The sequence below is a fragment of the Callorhinus ursinus genome, unplaced genomic scaffold (assembly GCF_003265705.2).
Source record: "Callorhinus ursinus isolate GAN/ISIS: 27379988/994484 unplaced genomic scaffold, GSC_fseal_2.0 scaffold1, whole genome shotgun sequence".
Taxonomy (NCBI): Eukaryota; Metazoa; Chordata; class Mammalia; order Carnivora; family Otariidae; genus Callorhinus; species Callorhinus ursinus.
Window position 1 is genome coordinate 46,074,100 of NW_027397063.1, and position 17,952 is coordinate 46,092,051.

General features: G+C 41.0%; 1 protein-coding gene across 1 annotated transcript in view; it reads right to left on the minus strand.

Annotated features, from left to right (window-relative positions):
* The window catches only part of MYH15 (myosin heavy chain 15), a 142,971-nt gene that overhangs the window by 18,389 nt on the left and 106,630 nt on the right, over window positions 1-17,952 (minus strand). The window contains 3 exon segments of the mRNA XM_073894901.1: window positions 1,540-1,665; window positions 5,517-5,718; window positions 5,934-6,128. Coding sequence (XP_073751002.1) covers window positions 1,540-1,665; window positions 5,517-5,718; window positions 5,934-6,128 — 523 coding nt within the window.

Here is a 17,952-nt window from a genome sequence, read left to right on the forward strand (position 1 = left end):
AAATTATTAAGAACTGGTTCATGAATCTCTCAGTGCATTTAATGTAAGAACGCTGTCCTCCCAGCCAAAGCTTCTCTGTCTATCAGGTTACCAACCATCTGTATAATTTAAGTGTGAGACGTCTGTGCAGATGGTGAGGGCAAAGAATAAATTATGGAGGCAACTCTGGGTTCTGCTATGTGGGGCTAGGACTCAGAGATGAACTATTAGAGAACTGGAAGGTGGGGGAAGAGGTAGTGGGTTCATTTTTCAACTTCAAAAAAATCTTATAAAGGCATGCTAGAGTAGATAGTCTTCATAATGTGTGACTGCATGCATTTCCCAAGCTGGAGTAGACACTCTTTTTATTCCATTCTCTCCATGCGGATTTTCATAAATGTTAAGCATATTATTTTTCTCTTGGCCACCAAACATTTTCAAGCTTTTACATATCTCTTTTCCATCACAGAGCAGAAATGTCTGCCTTGATACAAAATGGCTGAGTGATAGGCACGCTTCTCTATTCTTAGAGAGGGCTGGATTCTACAGTGACCTGGTGTCTGGGACCTGGTGCAAAGGTTTTGTTTAGCTCCTCAACTGCCAAATAACTCAGGCAAATATAGACACAAGCTCTTCCCCTCTTCTGAATTTTAAAACAACTAATATGAAATCTAATATAAAATGTCTTCCCAGTTTCCACACTCCTTTCATCAAGAGGATCAGCTTCCATTCACATAGCAAAGTCAGGGCTGCTGCACATAGGTGGGCATTGATGGACTACACAGAGTCACTTGATGGGGATGGAGTGAGTGGAGGCTGCAGTTAAGTGCATACTCTGCTCAGCAAGCCTGGGACCTGCAAGGTCCTCCACCTCCCTCTGTTAATTTTCATGCTGAGTATTACCTTCTGCTTGCTATGCCCTTTGAAAGAAGTGCTGCATCTGCCCACAGTGGGTACCCAGCGGTGGCCTTTCTTCAGTTCCCACAAAGCTTCAGACAAGGCTGGCCACCATTGCTGAGCTTAGTGCCATTTAGGAAAAGCACCCCCATCAACACTTTTAAACTTGCAAATAAAGAAGGTACACCAGCCCTGAAACCCTTCTTTACCAACCTGATTGTGCTACTCAAACAATAGTATAGGTTGTAAGAAATGAGTGAAATAAGCTTTCTTTCCAGATCATCATCATCAAAACATTACACACACTAGGAAAATAGCTATTTATAGGGACATACAGGAAGAACTGTTTCTAGACTCTAGATGTATTGATTCACAAGAGGAAAGTGGCTTAACTCAAAAAAAAAAAAAACCTCCTGCTTTCATAAGATTTTGCTTATAGCAGTTCAATTGCTCCTTTTTATTGTCTGAGTAGGTTGGAAGGGAGGAGCTAATTGACCTAATTTTTCAAAATGGGAGCAGAGAGGCAGAGGGGTCAGCTAATCTCCTCCTGGCTGTATGGAGAATCAATGGAATTCTTTTTGGCTGCAGATCTGCCTCTGCCCCTTGGCTACTGCTCTGGTCAACTCTGGAAGACAGGAGTGAGCCAGCAGTCAATGGACCCACCTCAGTGGCTGCCTTCTTGGCCTTCTCTTCTGCCTTTTGACACCTCTGCACTGCCTCTTCGGCTTCTTTCTGCATCCTGGCAACATCAACCTCCAGTTTCCTCTTCTGGCTGAGGAGAATAGTATTCTAAAGCAAAGTAGCACTCTCATTAGGCAAGTTGAGACCAGCCAGGCAAAAGCAAGCTGGTGGGTTGAGGACATGCAACAGGAATGGGCTCTGGCCAGGAGCAAGTTCTGTTCTAAGCAGCCACAATCAGCGAAGCAGTACTTCCAACCCCAGGAAGCCACCCTAGAAAACTCCCCTTTGCCAACAAAGGCATATTTGCATGGAAGGTATTTCACCCATTAGAGGTTCAATATTAAAGAGATAGTTTGTCTGGATAAGAAAGTAGAAATGGATCCAGATTATCTACAAACCACAACTATGTGTTTGGTTTTCAACTTGTTGAGGAATACGGTGTTCTGCCTTTTGTTCTTTGATGTGGTAGAAGCAAGTGTTCCAGAGCACAAGTCAGGGTCAGCTGCAGGCATTTGGGGAGCAGGAGGTTGGGGAATAAAAATCAGTTTCCCGCATGCTGCTCCAGGAGAAACCAAAACCAAAACCAAAAACCCCACTTCCTCTTTATCTAGCTCCCTTTCTACCTGACTTTGCAGTGAGGAGACGGGAAGTGCCGCTCAGATGAGCCTCATCCCCTAGCCCTTAGGAGCCCTCCGCCACATGGGAGGATGCTTGGTGTTTTGTGGCTGGTACTGTCCTAGTTCTTTCTTCCCTGGTTGTGACACTAGAGACTGAGGCTCCTTTTGCTGCTATTTGGTCCATGTTTGAAGCACAGCTTTTCTGAGGGTGTGAAACCTTAGCACAGAGAATGTAATATAAAAAGCACAGGTTCCTATTTTTGATTTCTCTTCATTGTCCTTTCACTTTTCTCTAGCTAATTCCTCTCTCAGCAGTAGGATTGTACCTTGGAAATAGAAAGATATTCTAGCCTCACAGGTTCTGCCCCGCTTCCTCAATGGCATGAAGCATCTTCATCAAGGCTACCATGCTCTGTCCTCACAGAGAGCTAGGTTCTATGCCCCCCACCCCAGGATTTTCCCTGGTGGTGGTTGTGGTGTTGAGGATAAGTGTATTTTACTGGATATTTTCTGGACACTCACTGCACATGACTCCACAGAAACTCTTTCTTTGTAAAGGAAGGTATAAATATAAATGCCAACTTGTTTATACATGGAATCATTTAAAATCTGCTAGGGAGATAATGGTCAAAACCTTTTCAAGCTGAATGACTCTGATTGGTTCTTTTGGGGAGGAAGGGGGTTAGGAGATATTGTGCAAGAGGGCAATCTAGATTGTCACAGCTCAGGTTTGAAAAAAGAACACATATAATCAGCCAAGGATAAGTTTGGCCTTGTATGTTTATTCTAGGCCTAAAGGTCTGAGAATGCAGAAGAGACTAAGAAGTTTCCATAAAAGGTTCATTATGTTATCAAAAGATTGACAGCATTCTATTAATTGCAAGGTGCCCCCACACGATTGTTGGGGAGACGTCCTTGTGAGCAATGTAGTATCACCTAGATATGCTGGTCAGACAATGTAGTATCACCTAGATATGCTGGTCAGACAATGTGGTATCACCTAGATATGCTGGTCAAAGGGACCAGCAGCGTCACCTGAGAATTCATTTGACTCCTGGGTCCCACTGCAGAGATTCTGATTCAGTAGGTCTGAAATGAAACCTGAGAATTTGCATTTTTGTGTTAGTTTCTGTTCTATACCTAAAGTGTCAGAAACTCTGCCCTAGAGATCAGGTTTCCACGGTCTAATTTTTTTTTTTTTTCCAAATTCATCTCCCCCTCCCTGTGTCTGCTTTTGCTCTGGTTGATGTGCTCAGCTCTCTCTAGGCTAGTGGTCTTTCATCATATTGGGACCCACTGGTGCATTATCAGTTATAATAAGCACGGCAAATGATTTATTACCAATAGCTATTAAGTACTACAGATAGATGATTACTTTTTAAAAATTCAATATCCTACTTTATAAGAACCCTGCTCATTGTATTTAGATAAGCTTTCCTGAGAGAGAAAGAAAATGTTGGAAGTGAGTTAGCCTGCCGGGAATCATGCATAACACACAGCCTATTTCTTCCATATCACATGATATCTAAATAGGGTTGTGTCATGCACAATGTTTTGATGGACACGAAAGTCAAACTGTAGGCACAAACTAATTGCAGTGCCTTTCAGTTGGTATATCTTTGGCTGATCCTTCCTTTTCCCCAATATTTCTAGGTAGGGGCACAATTGGCATTCTCAGAGGGGCAATTCTTTGTGAAGTAGGATTATCCTGCACCTAGCACTAGTATCTCTGAACTCTGCCCACTAAATGTCAGTGGCTCTCTCCAGTCACTGTGGCAACCAAAATGATCCCACAGATGTTTCTAGATACTCCAGGTATGGCAGTTCTGCCTATAGCTGTTTTAATCCACCCTTCACAGCAATCACCAGAGTAAACTTCCTAAAATGAAAATCTGATCCTTTCACTCTTGGTTACTCAAAATTCTTCAGCGGATCCCCATTAGCTGCAAGACAGAATTCAAGCTGCATCAGTTTCAGACTCAAGGTTCCTGGGGACCTGGCTCTCCCTGCCTCTTAGCATTATTTCTCTGATTTCTTCTACCCGCCCCCCCGCTCCACCATGTTCAAGTGAGCATAGCAATTTCCTTCAATAGCCCAAATCTCCTCCTCCCCCATGCTCCTGTCTTTGGTTTCACAGCCCTAGTTAAGCATATTGTGCATCTAGCTAGGTCTAGGACCATCAGGGAAGGCTTTCTGTAGGGGTGTGCTTGCTCTGACACTATACTCCAGCAGTGCACTGTAGTTCCTCGCTTAGGTCTCCACTTTTTTAGGACAGTGGAGACACTCTGCACGTATCACATGCATACCTGGTCAGGTTATGGCGGGTGCCATAGAAATATTGAATGATCCATTTACTGTACACATTTGTCCTAGCCACGATGGTTTCTCCTGATTCTGTGAGAATGGCAAACGATCTAAGAATTCTTGCTTCGTGTCACTTATATAACCTTCCATGAGATTCCAGAGTCCTGGCAGCTCATCAAATCTGTCAGCAGCCACTTAGAATTGTTAGAAATCTCCTGGCTCTGAGGCAGGAACATTTTTTTTTTTTTAATCCTGGGATGCTGGGAGAGCATGTGGCTTGGAGGGAACAGGAGACGCAGGCAAGTGGTTCTGGTACACTAGGGAATGTTCATGTCTCCCCAGAATTCTGGCTATCAATGCTCTGAGAGTCCACTCTTTTGGACTTAGTATTATGGGTTATATTGTGTTCCCTCCAAAAGAGATGTGAAGTCCTAACCCCAGATCTCTGAATGTGAACTTATTTGGAAATAGAGCCTTTAAGAGGTAATCAAGTTAAAAATGAGATCATTAGGAGGTGTCCAAATCCAATATGACTGATGTTCTTATAAAAAGGGAAATTTAAACACAAATACTAACAGAGGAAAGATGGTGTTAAGACATGAAGAGACAATGCCATGTGAAGGCAGAGGACTGAAATGATGCAGCTCTAAATTAAAGAAAACCAAAAGATTGCCAACAAACCACCAGAAGCTAGAAAACGGCAAGGAAGGATTGACCTACAAGATTCAGAGGTTTCATGGCCCAGCCGATACCTTAGTTTCAGTCTTCTAGTCTTCAGTACCGTGAGATAATCAATTTCTGCTGTTTTAAGCCACCCAGTTTGTGGTCCTGAGTTGTAACAGCTCTAGGAAACTAATACATCTGGGAATGATTAAAGAGTGTGCCAATTGCTCTGCTGCCAAAGACTCTCCCTGTGCCTTATATGCCATACCCAAGCCCTGAAATGGCAACTATGTATGGTCCAAGGCTGAAAAATAGGTGGAAACAATGGCCTTCACACAGCTGATGCAGCTAATGGGGAGAGTTTATGGGCCTCACCTGGGTATGGAAAAGATTGATTCTCTCTGTGACCTGCAGGAGCTCTTCCTCTGCCAGCCTGCACCTGCATTCTGTCTGCTTGTACAAGGACCTCAGTTCCTCCAGCTCGGACTGGAGAAGAGAGTTGTGCCTCTCAGCCATAGGCACCTGCTCCTTCAGCTTACTTCTCAGGTGTGTGCTGTCATCTAGTTGCACCTGAAGGGTCCTGCGAGAGAAAACACAGGCCTGGGGCACAGATCACTCTGAGTTCAATGGGATATGCACCTGCATGCATGCTCTGAGCAAAGCTCCACCAATTTAAATTTAAGTATGTTCCTGCTCTCTTGAAGGATTAGATTTGTTGCCCTTACTTTTATTGCTCAACACAATCTGTCTCTTGGTTTGTTTATTCCCTGCCCCCATATTACAATCTGAAATACCTTGACCTGAGTCTGAGGCTGGCCCAGGGATTTGGTTGCCTCTGACATCTGGTGGTTGGCACAGCTAAGCTGGAGTTCCTTCTCACTGAGGTCCCCTTCCACATTCTTCTTCAGCCATGTCACCTCAATTCTGCTTCTAGTTTCAGAATCCAGACTAGACTGCTGGGAGTCAATAGTACATTGCTGGTTCCTCCTATTTGTAGAATAACATTCAGGGGAAAAAAGTCATGACCCCAAATTAAGAAAGGTTACCTGCTGTGTACATAATAGTTTAGGAAACAGAAAAAAAAGCAAAAATTCAAGAAAAAGTCTGGGTAATTAACAAAATGAATCTAAGGGGTTTTCATTTTAAAAACATAGAGGGTGGGGCACTTGGGTGGCTCAGTCAGTTAGGTGGCCAACTCTTGAATTCGGCTCAAGTTATGATCTCAGGGCTCTGGGATCAAGCCCTGTGTCCAGCTCTGCACTCAGTGGGGAGTCTGCTTGAGATTCTTTCTCTCCCTCTCCTTATGCCCCTTGCCCCACTTTCAGGCTCACACGTGCTCTCTCTAAAATAAATAAATCTTTAAAAAAATATAGAGGTTGAAGGGTTAGGTTAGTGAAGGTTAATGACATAACAGATGAAGATTCCCAGGACAACTTCCCGCAAGAATCAAGGAAAGTACCAGAATCTTCGTGAGGTTCCAGTGTGGCAGCCTTAGCCTTATCTAAGATGCCCTAGAGGACAGCATAGGGCAGACACCTGGATTTCCTAGAGTGGCTAAGGAAGAAGGAAGGATGCTCTTCCTGATAGCCATAATATTTAAACTACTTTCAAAGGTGAAACATGTCTGAACAAGGCAAGAGCGAGCCACCCAGGCTAAAGTCTCAAGGACCAGCAATACTGCTCTAATGGCCTGTAGGTGCTTAGCTCTTCTATAATAGCATGGTTATCTTTCTCTAGGAGTTGGAGTACAGTCAATGGTAGGCTGAGAAAACCAACTGCTGTGTAAGGATTGAGTTGCCTCAAATTCCTTCCTAACAACAAAGTCCTATGCTGAAACTATGTTTATAAAGTGACAGAAGCTTAGACAATGGATGTGTGTTCAGAAAAGCAATGAAAAAGTCTGGGGAATTCATGATGATCATTTCCCAGCCTTCTTGCTGTTAGTTTGGGACTCTGTGACTGAATCCTGGCCACTGGATTATGGACAAAAATGTTTCCAGGCCTTGCCCATACAACATTTTCACTTGTATGGTCTAGTACTCCCCTTTTCCTCATCTATGGCAAACTTGGTGGCCACATATGGAAGATTGTGGCGTCACAAGATGGAAGGAACCTGGGTTCTTGAATGACTTTGAAGAATAGTGGCTCACTCTCTAGCCACCAGCCTACATTGGACTTGGACATAAAACAAAGATGAACTTTGATAGTTTTGTCACCAAGATTTGGTGTTTGTGAACCAGGACAGGTTAACTGCTATAACAAAAACATGCCCTGTTAAGTTTACCCTATGAAATGGGACTTAGTGCTGTACAGACAAGACAGAGGTGGGAAGAGTCTTCCTATTCTTCATCACAGAGCCCATTATCACAAATAGCAGGAATGTACTCATCTTGGTTCAGAATTGGGTCTGCAGTGAAATGTCGTTGAACCTGTGTCCTGAGCTCAGAGGCCAATCAGGAAGGCATATAGCCCACATGGGGTAGGAGTGTGGTTAGAGTTTTCAACTGGATGACGGGGGAGGGGGGGCACTTGTCATGACCACTTTTCTCTCCATTGGTGGAACGAAGTCTCACAAGTAGTTATGGAAATGTATGGAAGAATGTAAAGCCCAGAGTCAGCACCTCTCCTCTGCTAACCCCATGTCCCTGCACCCCACAAGTTGAGGTCAGCCTCTTATGTCTATTCTTATGTCCTGGGCTTCTGTTCAGCTTCCAGTTCAGAATCCTACAGGGATGCCAGTATGTAAAGTTAACAGAGACTGTTATGGCTGAATATGTACCACCCCATTTATACGTTGAAGCCCTAAACCCCAGTACTTCAGAATATAACTATCTTGGAGATATGGCCTCTAAAAGAGGTGATTAAGGTAAAATGAGGCTGTTGGGTGGGGCCTAATTCAATCTGATTTGTGTCCCTATAGAAAGAGAAAATTTGGACACACACAAACACACCAGGGATGAGCACACAAAGAAGAAAGATCATGTGAGGTCACAACAAGAGGATGGCCATCTGTAAGCCAAGGAGAGGCCTCAGGGAAAACCAAACTTGCCAACACCTTGATTTTGGACTTGCAGCTTCCAGAATTGTGAGAAAATAAATTTATGCATTTAAGCCACTCAGTCTGCATTTCATTATGGCAGCCCAAGCAGACTTTGACAGGGATTCACGTTCTCAACATCACTAAGAGCTTTAAGACACTTCTTTGTTTTACGTTAAGAAAACTTATTTTTGCCACAGCTGACTCTCCTTCTGTAGGAACACTAAAGCATTCCTACTTTGGTGTCAAAATCCTCTGTAGAGAGATACATTCTACTTAAGCAATGTTTCAAACTGTATTTTTCTACAGTTGTTTATGAATCTTCATGAGAGCTTGCAGACAGTAGAAATTGCTGTGGTTTGAGAGGCTTGGATAGGATACAGGCCTAGAGAATGGCCTCTACACTATCAATACATTTCATGTATAGTTATGTTTTAAAATGAAAACTCCTCCAATTACCTTTAAAAAAAAAATGAAGCGCTCAGAACCAGAACAATAGAGTAAGAAATTCTTCCCCTCACCCCAGAAATGTGGAAAACAATTAGAAACAGGAAACCAAATGCAAAAAAAAAAATCAGTATAAAAACTTAAGGAGGGAAACCATCAATAAAACAAAAAGGCAACCTACTGATTAGGAAAAGATATTTGCAAGTGATGTATCCAGTAAGTGATTAAGATCTAAAATATATAAAGAACTTACACAACTCAACACCAAAAATAATAATAATGATAATAATCTGATTTAAAATGGGCAAAAGACATGGACATTTCTCCAAAGAAAACATATAGATAGCCAACAGACACAAAAACAGATGCTCAACATCACTCATCATCAGAGAAATGCAAAACAAACTCACAATGAAATATTACCTCACACATGTGAGAATTGCTAAACTCAAAAACAAAAATAATAAGGGTTGATAAGGATGTGGAGAAAAAGAACCCTCATGCACTATTGGTGGGAATGCAAATTTGTGCAGTCACTATGAGAAACAGTATGGACATTCCTCAAAAAAATCAAAAATAAAATTACCATATGATCCAGTAATTCTACTACTGGATATTTACCCAAAGAAAACAAAAATATTAATTCAAAAAGATATATGTACCACTATGTTTATTGTAGCATTATTTACAATAGCCATGATATGGAAGCAACCCAAGTGTCCATCAATAGATGAATGGATAAAGAAGATGTGGTAGAGACTTCCAGGGGGAGATGGTGGAGTAGGAGGACCCTAAGCAAACCTCATCCCATGGATACAACTAGATAATAACTCATCAGTGTAAATAAACCAGAAAACAAAACACAGACTGGGAGAACTGACTCTCCACAGGTGAAAGTAGAGAAAAGACCACATGGAAGAGAGTAGTAAGGGCATAGACATGATTGGGACCTAAATGGACCCATGGGATTGTCCACAGTAGTGAGGAACATAGAGATGAGGGAAACAGACCCTCACCCCAAGCACCCCAGGCATGAGGAACTTGCATGGGAAAGACAAATCCCCATAACATTTGGCTTTGAAAACCAGAGGGGCCTGGCTTCACAAGTTCTTACAACTGGGCTTAGTACCTGGAACTTTAAAAATCAGTGGGATGGGTTCTGGGAGAGCAATAGAAAACTGAAGCCCATCCTTAAAGAGACTGCATGACAAACAGCCCCTCAAAGATACAGCATAGAAGCAGCAGTTTGAAAAACACCTGGGCATCCAAATTGGCAAGGAAGAAGTCAAACTTCCACTATTTGCAGATGATATGATACTCTATGTAGAAAACCAAAAGACTCCACCAAAAAATTACTAGAACTAATACATGAATTCATCAAAGTTGCAGGATATAAAATCAATGTGCATAAATCTGTTGCATTTCTATATACCAATAATGAAGCAGCAGAAAACGAAATCAAGGAATCGATCCCATTAGCAACTGCACTCAAAACAATAGGATACCTAGGAATACCTAACTAAAGAGGTAAAAGATCTGTACTTTGAAAACTATAGAACACTTATAAAAGAAATTGAAGAGGACACAAAGAAATGGAAAGGCATTCCATGCTCATGGATTGGAAGAACAAATATTGTTAAAATGTTTATATTACCCCAAACAATCTACACATTTAATTCAATCCCCATCAAAATACCACCAGCATTTTTCACAGAACTAGAACAAATAATTCCAAAATTTGTATGGAACCACAGAAGACCCCAAATAGCCAAAGCAGTTCTGAAAAAGAAAAACAAACTTGGAGGGATCACGATTCCAGATTTCAAGCTCTATTACAAAGCTGTAGTCATCAAGACAGTATGGTACTGGCACAAAAACAGACACATAGATCAGTGGAATAGAATAGAGAACCCAGAAATGGACCCACAACACTATGGTCAGTTAATCTTTGACAAAGCAGGAAAGAATATCCACTGAAAACAGTTTCTTCAACAAATGGTGTTGGGAAAACTGGACAGCAACATGCAGAAGAATGAAACTGGACCACTTTCTTATAACATACACAAAAATAAATTCAAAATGGGTGAAAGACCTAAGTGTGAGACAGGAAACCATCAAAACCCTAGAGGAGAACACAGGCAGCAACCTCTCTGACATTGTCTCTAGCAACTTCTTACTAGACACATCGCTGGAGGCAAGGGAAACAAAAGCAAACATGAACTACTGGGACTTCATCAAGATAAAACAAGCAAAGGTAACAGTCAACAAAAACTAAAAGGCAGCCTACTGAATGGGAGAAGATATTTGCAAATGACATATCTGCTAAAGGGTTAGTATTCAGAATCTATAAAGAACTTATCAAACTCAACACCCAAAGAACAAATAACCCAGTTCAGAAATGGGCAGAAGACATGAACAGACACTTTTCCAAAGAAGACATCCAGATGGCTAGCAGACATATGAAAAGATGCTCAATGTCACTCATCATCAGGGAAATAAAAATCAAAACAACAATGAGATACCATCTCACACCTGTCAAAATGGCTAAAATAAACAACATAAGAAACAACAGGCGTTGGTGAGGATGCAGAGAAAGGGGAACCCTCTTGTACTGTTGATGGGAATGCAAATTGGAGCAGCCACTCTGGAGAACAGTTTGGAGGTTCCTCAGAAAGTTAAAAATAGAACTACTCTATGATCCAGCAATTGCACTACTAGGTACTTACTCAAAGGATACAAAAATACAGATTCAAAGGGGTACATGCACCCCAATGTTTATAACAGCATTATCAACAATAGCCAAACTATGGAGAGAGCCCAAATGTCCATCGACTGATGAATGGATAAAGAAGATGTGGTATATATATATATATGCAATGGGATATTACTCAGCCATCAGAAAAATGAAATCTTGCCATTTGCAACAATGTGGATGGAGCTAGAGTGTATTATGCTAAGTGAAATAAGTCAGTCAAAGATAAATACCATATGATCTCACTCATATGTGGAATTTAAGAAAGAAAACAGATGAACATATGGAAAGGGGTAAAAAATGAGAGAGGGAAACAAGCTCTAAGAGACTCTTAACAATAAAGAACAAACTAAGGGTTGATGAAGGGAGGTGGGTGGGGGAATGGGCTAGATGGGTGATGGGTATTAAAGAGGGCATTTGTTGTGATGAGCACTGTATGTTGTACGTAAGTGATGAATCACTGAATTCTACTCCAGAAGCCAATATTGCACTATATGTTAACTAACTAAAATTTAAATAAAAAAAAAAAGAAAGAAAATGCCTGGGGTATAAAGGAAGATTTATTTGCTCATCTTCATAAGGCCACTACTTTTAAGAGTAGGACACATAGCTGATTTTCCTAACGCACAGGAACAGACACAGAGAGTTAGACAAAATGAGTAGAGGAATATGTCCCAAATGAAAGAACAGGGCAAAATCACAACAAAAGAGCTTAACAAAACCAAGATAAGTAATATGCCTGAAAGAGAATTTAAAGTAATGGTCGTGAAGATACCCACAAGAGAGTGGATAACCTTAGTGAGACCCTCAACAAATAGATAGGAAGCATAAAAAAGAAAGAGATGAAGAACTCAACAACTGAAATTAAAAATACACTAGAGAGAATAAATAGTAGACTAGAGGAAGCAGAAGAACAAATCAGCAACGTGGAGGATAGAATAATGTAAAGGAATCAACCTGAACAGGAGAGAGAAAAAAAAAACCTGAAAATAGACCCAGGGAACTCAGTGACACCATCAAACATAATAACATTTGCATTATAGGGATTCCAAAAGGAAAAGAGAGAGAAAAGGGGGCATAAAATCCATCTGAAGAAATAATAGCTGAAAATGTCCTGAATCTTGGGAAAGAAAGAGAAATCCAGATCTAGGAGGCAATGAGAGTCCCCAAGAAAATCAATCCAAGGAGGTCTACATCAAAACACATAGTAACTAAAATGGCAAAAAGTAGTGATAACAAGAGAACTTTAAAAACATAAAGAAAAAAGAAAACAGTTACATACAAGGGAAACCTCATAAGGTTATCAGCTGCTTTTTTAGCAGAAACTTTACAGGCCAAAAAGAGTGGCATGATAGATTCAAAGTGCTGGAAGAAAAAAACCTATAGCCAAGAATACTCAATCCAGCAAGGCTACCATTCAGAATAGAAGGAGGGATAAAGAGTTTTCCAAACAGGGAGTGTCAGCTCATACTCCCTGTTCTTTCTCTCCTCCCAGGGCACCAGACGCATGAGTTATAGGAACTCATGACAATTAAAGCAGCCCTACAAGAAATGTCAGAGACTTTTTGAGTGGAAAGACTATAAGGAGGAATGAGAAAAGTAGGAAGCACAAAAGCAGTAAAATTAAGTATATCTATAAAAATCAGTTAAGGGACTCACAATATAAAAGGATGTAAAGCACTACACTATAGGGCGCCTGGGTGGCTCAGTTGGTTAAGCGACTGCCTTCGGCTCAGGCCATGATCCTGGAGTCCCGGGATCGAGTCCCATGTCGGGCTCCCTGCTCAGCGGAGAGTCTGTTTCTCCCTCTGACCCTCCCCCCTCTCATGTGCGCTCTCTCTCTCTCTCTCTCTCTCTCATTCTCGCTCTCTCAAATAAATAAAAATTAAAAAAAAAAAAAAAGCACTACACTATATACCTAAAATATGGAGGGGAGAGGAGTAAAGAATGGGTTCAAACTTAAGGGGCCATGAACTAATTTGGATTGCTATATGCATGTTATATATAAATCTGATGGTAACCACAAATCAAAAACCAGTAATAGATATGCAAAAAATAAAGAAAAAGGAATCCATGTATATCACTAAAAAGGCCAAAAAACCATGAGAGGAAAGAGCAAGAGAAGAAAGGAACAGAACTACAAAAACACCATAAAACAAGTAACAAAATGGTGATCAGTACATACCTATCAGTAATTACTCTGAATGTAAATGGACTAAACGCTCCAATCAAAAGACATACGGTGACAGAATGGATAAAAAAGTGAGACCCATCTATATGCTGCCTACAAGAAACTCATTTCTGACCTAAAGGCACAGATTGAAAGTGAAGGGATGGATGTAGCCATGTGGCTCATCTTCTCTGTCATCTCCTTCCCACCACTCCTGTGGCTCTACTGCCAGCCTGACAGTGCCACCTACCCATAATGCAGCCTCAGCAAGAAGGGTACATCCAGCCCTGCTGCAACAGTTCCTTCTTCCACCCTGGCTTACTGTGGGACTGGTCTAGGACCAAACTGCACATGCACATGCTCAGCAAGAAGCGGTACCCTAGGGCCACAAAGGAGTCTGCAGACTACAGAAAGAGTGCTGGGTGCAGCAGCAGGGGCTATGCAAATGCGGGAAGAGCCAGAGGACAGCAGCCCGATGTGGGCGGGGATGGCAGCCACTCATACACCACGCCAGGGTCTAGCCAGGGTCAACTTGGGAGCACTGGCTGCTGGAGGTCCACGCCCCAGTAGGGGCCTGTCAGGTGCCAGGTCACACTCCCTGTTCTCTCTGTCCTGTCGGGGTGCCAGGCACACAGCAGAGCGTGCTGAGGCAAGGTGGCCTAGGTGCGCAAGAGCGTTTCACCTTCATGTCGGCAGTGATGGATGTGTTGCTGCTCTGCTGGTTCCCCTTCTTCTTCAGCTACAGCCTGCAGGGCATCTGCTCCAAGGCATGCCAGGTGAGGACCTGCTCTTCAAGTTCCTTTTCTGGATTGGCTACTGCAACAGCTCGTTCAACCTGGTCATCGTCATCATCTTTAACCAGGACTCCAGTGTGCCTTCAAGCACATCCTCTTCTGTTGGTGGAGAAAGGGCTTCAGGCAATGAGCTACCTGCAGAGAAGTGGGAAGGCTGACCCCCAGGAGAAAGCGGGTGCAGCTTCCCCAGAGACCCACGGATGGGTTGGCCTCTAGGCCACAGTGTATGGTAGGGCAGGGCAGGAGGTGGTCTGAGAGACTGCAGGGTACCTGCAGAGGGGATACAAGAGAGGGGCAATCCCTCTGCCTTCCCATCTCAACAGAGGGTTACTTCTGGGACTCTGGGCCTGGATCTGGCTTTGGGAGCCATGAGGCAGTGTAGCTGTGAAGTCAGGGTCTTAGAGAGCAGAGGCAAATGCAGCCTCCCACACAGGTGAGAAAGGAGCCCCCATCAACACACACCACTACCCTGATCCACCTCTGAGCAAGAGCTGACTTCCTCAAGACCTAGTATGGGCAGCTGTCTTGGGGGAGGGAAGAGGGCACTGACAATCTTTGGTTACTGAAATTATTTAAATGTTTGCCAAAATTGATAGCCAAAACAGCCAAACTGTTTTCTAAATAAACCTTTGTAATACCAAAAAAAAAAAAAAAAAAAAAAGTGAAGGGATGGAATAGCATTTACCATGCAAATGGAAATCAGGGTAGCAATACCTATATTGGACAAAATAGACTTTAAAGCAAAGACTGTAACACGAGACAAAGTAGGACACTGTATAATCATAATGGGAACAGTCCAACAAGAAGATATAAGAGTTGTAAATATTTAGGTGCCCAACAAGGGAGTCCCCAAATACCTAAAGAAGCTAATAACAAACATGAAGGAAGTAATTGATAATAATACAGTAATAGTAGGGAACTTTAACACCCCACTTACATCAATGGATATATCATCCAAACAGAAAATCAACAAGGAAACAGTAGCTTTGAATGATATACTGGACCAGAGGGATTTAACAGATAATCAGAATATTCCATCCTCAAACAGCAGAATACCCATTCTTTTCAAGTATACATGGAATAGTCTCCAGAACAGATCACATGTTAGGCCACAAAACAAATCTCAATGAATTCAAAAGATTGAAGTCCTATCATGCATCTTGTCTGACCACAAAACTAGAAAACAATCAGAAGAAAAATTCTGGAGAGAAAACAAATGCATGGAGGTTAAATAACATACTACTAAATAATGAATGAGTCAACCAAGAAATCAAAGAAGAAATTTAAAAAATACACAGAGACAAATGAAAATGAAAACACAAACATCCCAAAATCTTTGGGATACAGCAAAAGCTGTTCTGAGAAGGAAGTTTGTAGCAATACAGGACTACCTCACAAAGCAAGAAAAATCTCAAACAACCTACGCCTACACCTAAAGGATCTAGAAAAAGAAGAACAAACAAAACCTCAAACCAGTAGAAGGAAGGAAATAATAAAGATTAGAGCAGAAATAAAACAGAAATTAAAATAGATCAACGAAACCAGGAGCTAGTTCCCTGAAAAGAGCAACAAAATTGATAAACCTTTAGCCAGACTCATCAAAAAGAATGAGAGAGAGGACTCAAATAAACAAAATCAGAAATGAAAGAGAAATAACAACTGACACCACAGAAATACAAAGGATTGTAAGAGAATATTATGAAAAATTATATGCCAACAAACTAGACAATCTAGAAGAAATGGATAAATTCCTAGAAACATATAACCTCCCAAAACCGAATCAGGAAGAAACAGAATTTTTTTTTTAGAAATAGAAAATTTGAACAGACCAATTATCAGCAATGAAATTGAATCAGTAATCAAAAAACTCTCAACAAACAAAAGTCCAAGACCAGATGGCTTCACGGGTGAATTCCACCAAAAATTTAAAGAAGAGTTAGTATCTAATCTTCTCAAACTATTCCAAAAAATAGAAGAGGCAGGAAAACTTCCAAATTCACTCTATGAGGCCAGCAGTACCTTGACATCAAAACCAGATAAAGACATTACAAAAACAGAGAACTATAGGCCAGTGTTTCTGATGAACATAAATGCAAATATCCTCAACAAAATATTAGCAAACTGAATCCAACTATACTATATATTGAAAAAAATCATTCATCATGAACAAGTGGGATTTTTTCCTGGGATGCAGGGGTGGTTCAATATTTGCAAATCAATCAATGTGATATAGCACATCAACATCAAAAGAAAGGATAAAAACCATAGATCTTTTCAACTGATGGAGAAAAAACATTTGACCAAGTACAACATCCATTCATGAAAAAAACTCTCAACAAAATAGGTTTACTGGGAACATACCTGAGCATAAAAAAGACCACATATGAAAAACCCACAACTAACATTATACTCAATGGTGAAAACCTGAGAACTTTCCCCCTAAGATCAGGAAAAAGACAAGGAAGTCCACTCTCATCACTTTTATTCAACACAGTACTGGAGGAGGGAGTCCTAACCACAGCAATCAGACAACAAAAAGAAATAAAAGGCATCCATATTGGTAAGGAAGAAGTAAAACTCACTATCTGCAGATAATACTACATATAGAAAACCCTAAAGACTCCACCAAAAAACTACTACAACTGATAAATTAATTAAGTCATAGGATACAAAATCAATATACAGAAATCCATTACATTTCCATACACTAATAATGAATAGAAAGAGTAATTTTGAAAATCCCATTTACGATTACACCAAAATAATAAAATACCTAGGAATAAACTTATCCAAGGAGGTGAAACGTCTGTACTCTGAAAACTATAAAACATTGATGAAATAAACCGAAGATGACACAAACAAATAGAAAGATATTCCACACTCGTGGATCAGAAGAATAAATGTTAAAATGTCCATACCAGCCAAAGTAATCTACAGATGTAATGCAATCCCTATCAAAGTACCAGCAGCATTTTTCACAGAACTAGAGTAATCCTAAAATTTATATGAAACCACAAAAGAGCCTGAATAGCCAAAGCAATCTTGAAAAGGAACAAAACTGGACATATCACAATTCCAGATTTCAAGATCTACTACAAAGCTGTAGTAATCAAAACACTATGATAATGGGGCACAAAAACCAACAAATAGAGAGCCCAGAAATAAACCCATGATTATACGGTCAGTTGATCTGTGACAAGAAGGCAAGAATACACAATGGGAGAAAGACCATTTCTTCAACCAATGGTGTTGGGAAAACTAGATGGCAACATGCAAAACGATGAAACTGGCCCACTTTCTTACACCATTTACAAAAATAAACTCCAAATGGATTAAAGCCCTAAATGTGAGACCTGAAACCATAAAATTCCTAGAAAAGGGCACAGTAGTCATTTCTCTTACATTGGCTTTAGCAACATTTTTCTACAGATGTCTCTTTAGGCAAGGGAAACAAAAGCAAAAATCAACTATTGGGACTACCTGAAAATAAAAAGCTTTTACACAGCAAAGGAAACCATCAACAAAACTAAATGACCACCTACTGAAGGGACATTTGTGAATGACATACCAATAAAGGGTTAGTATCCAAAATACCTACAGAACTTACACAA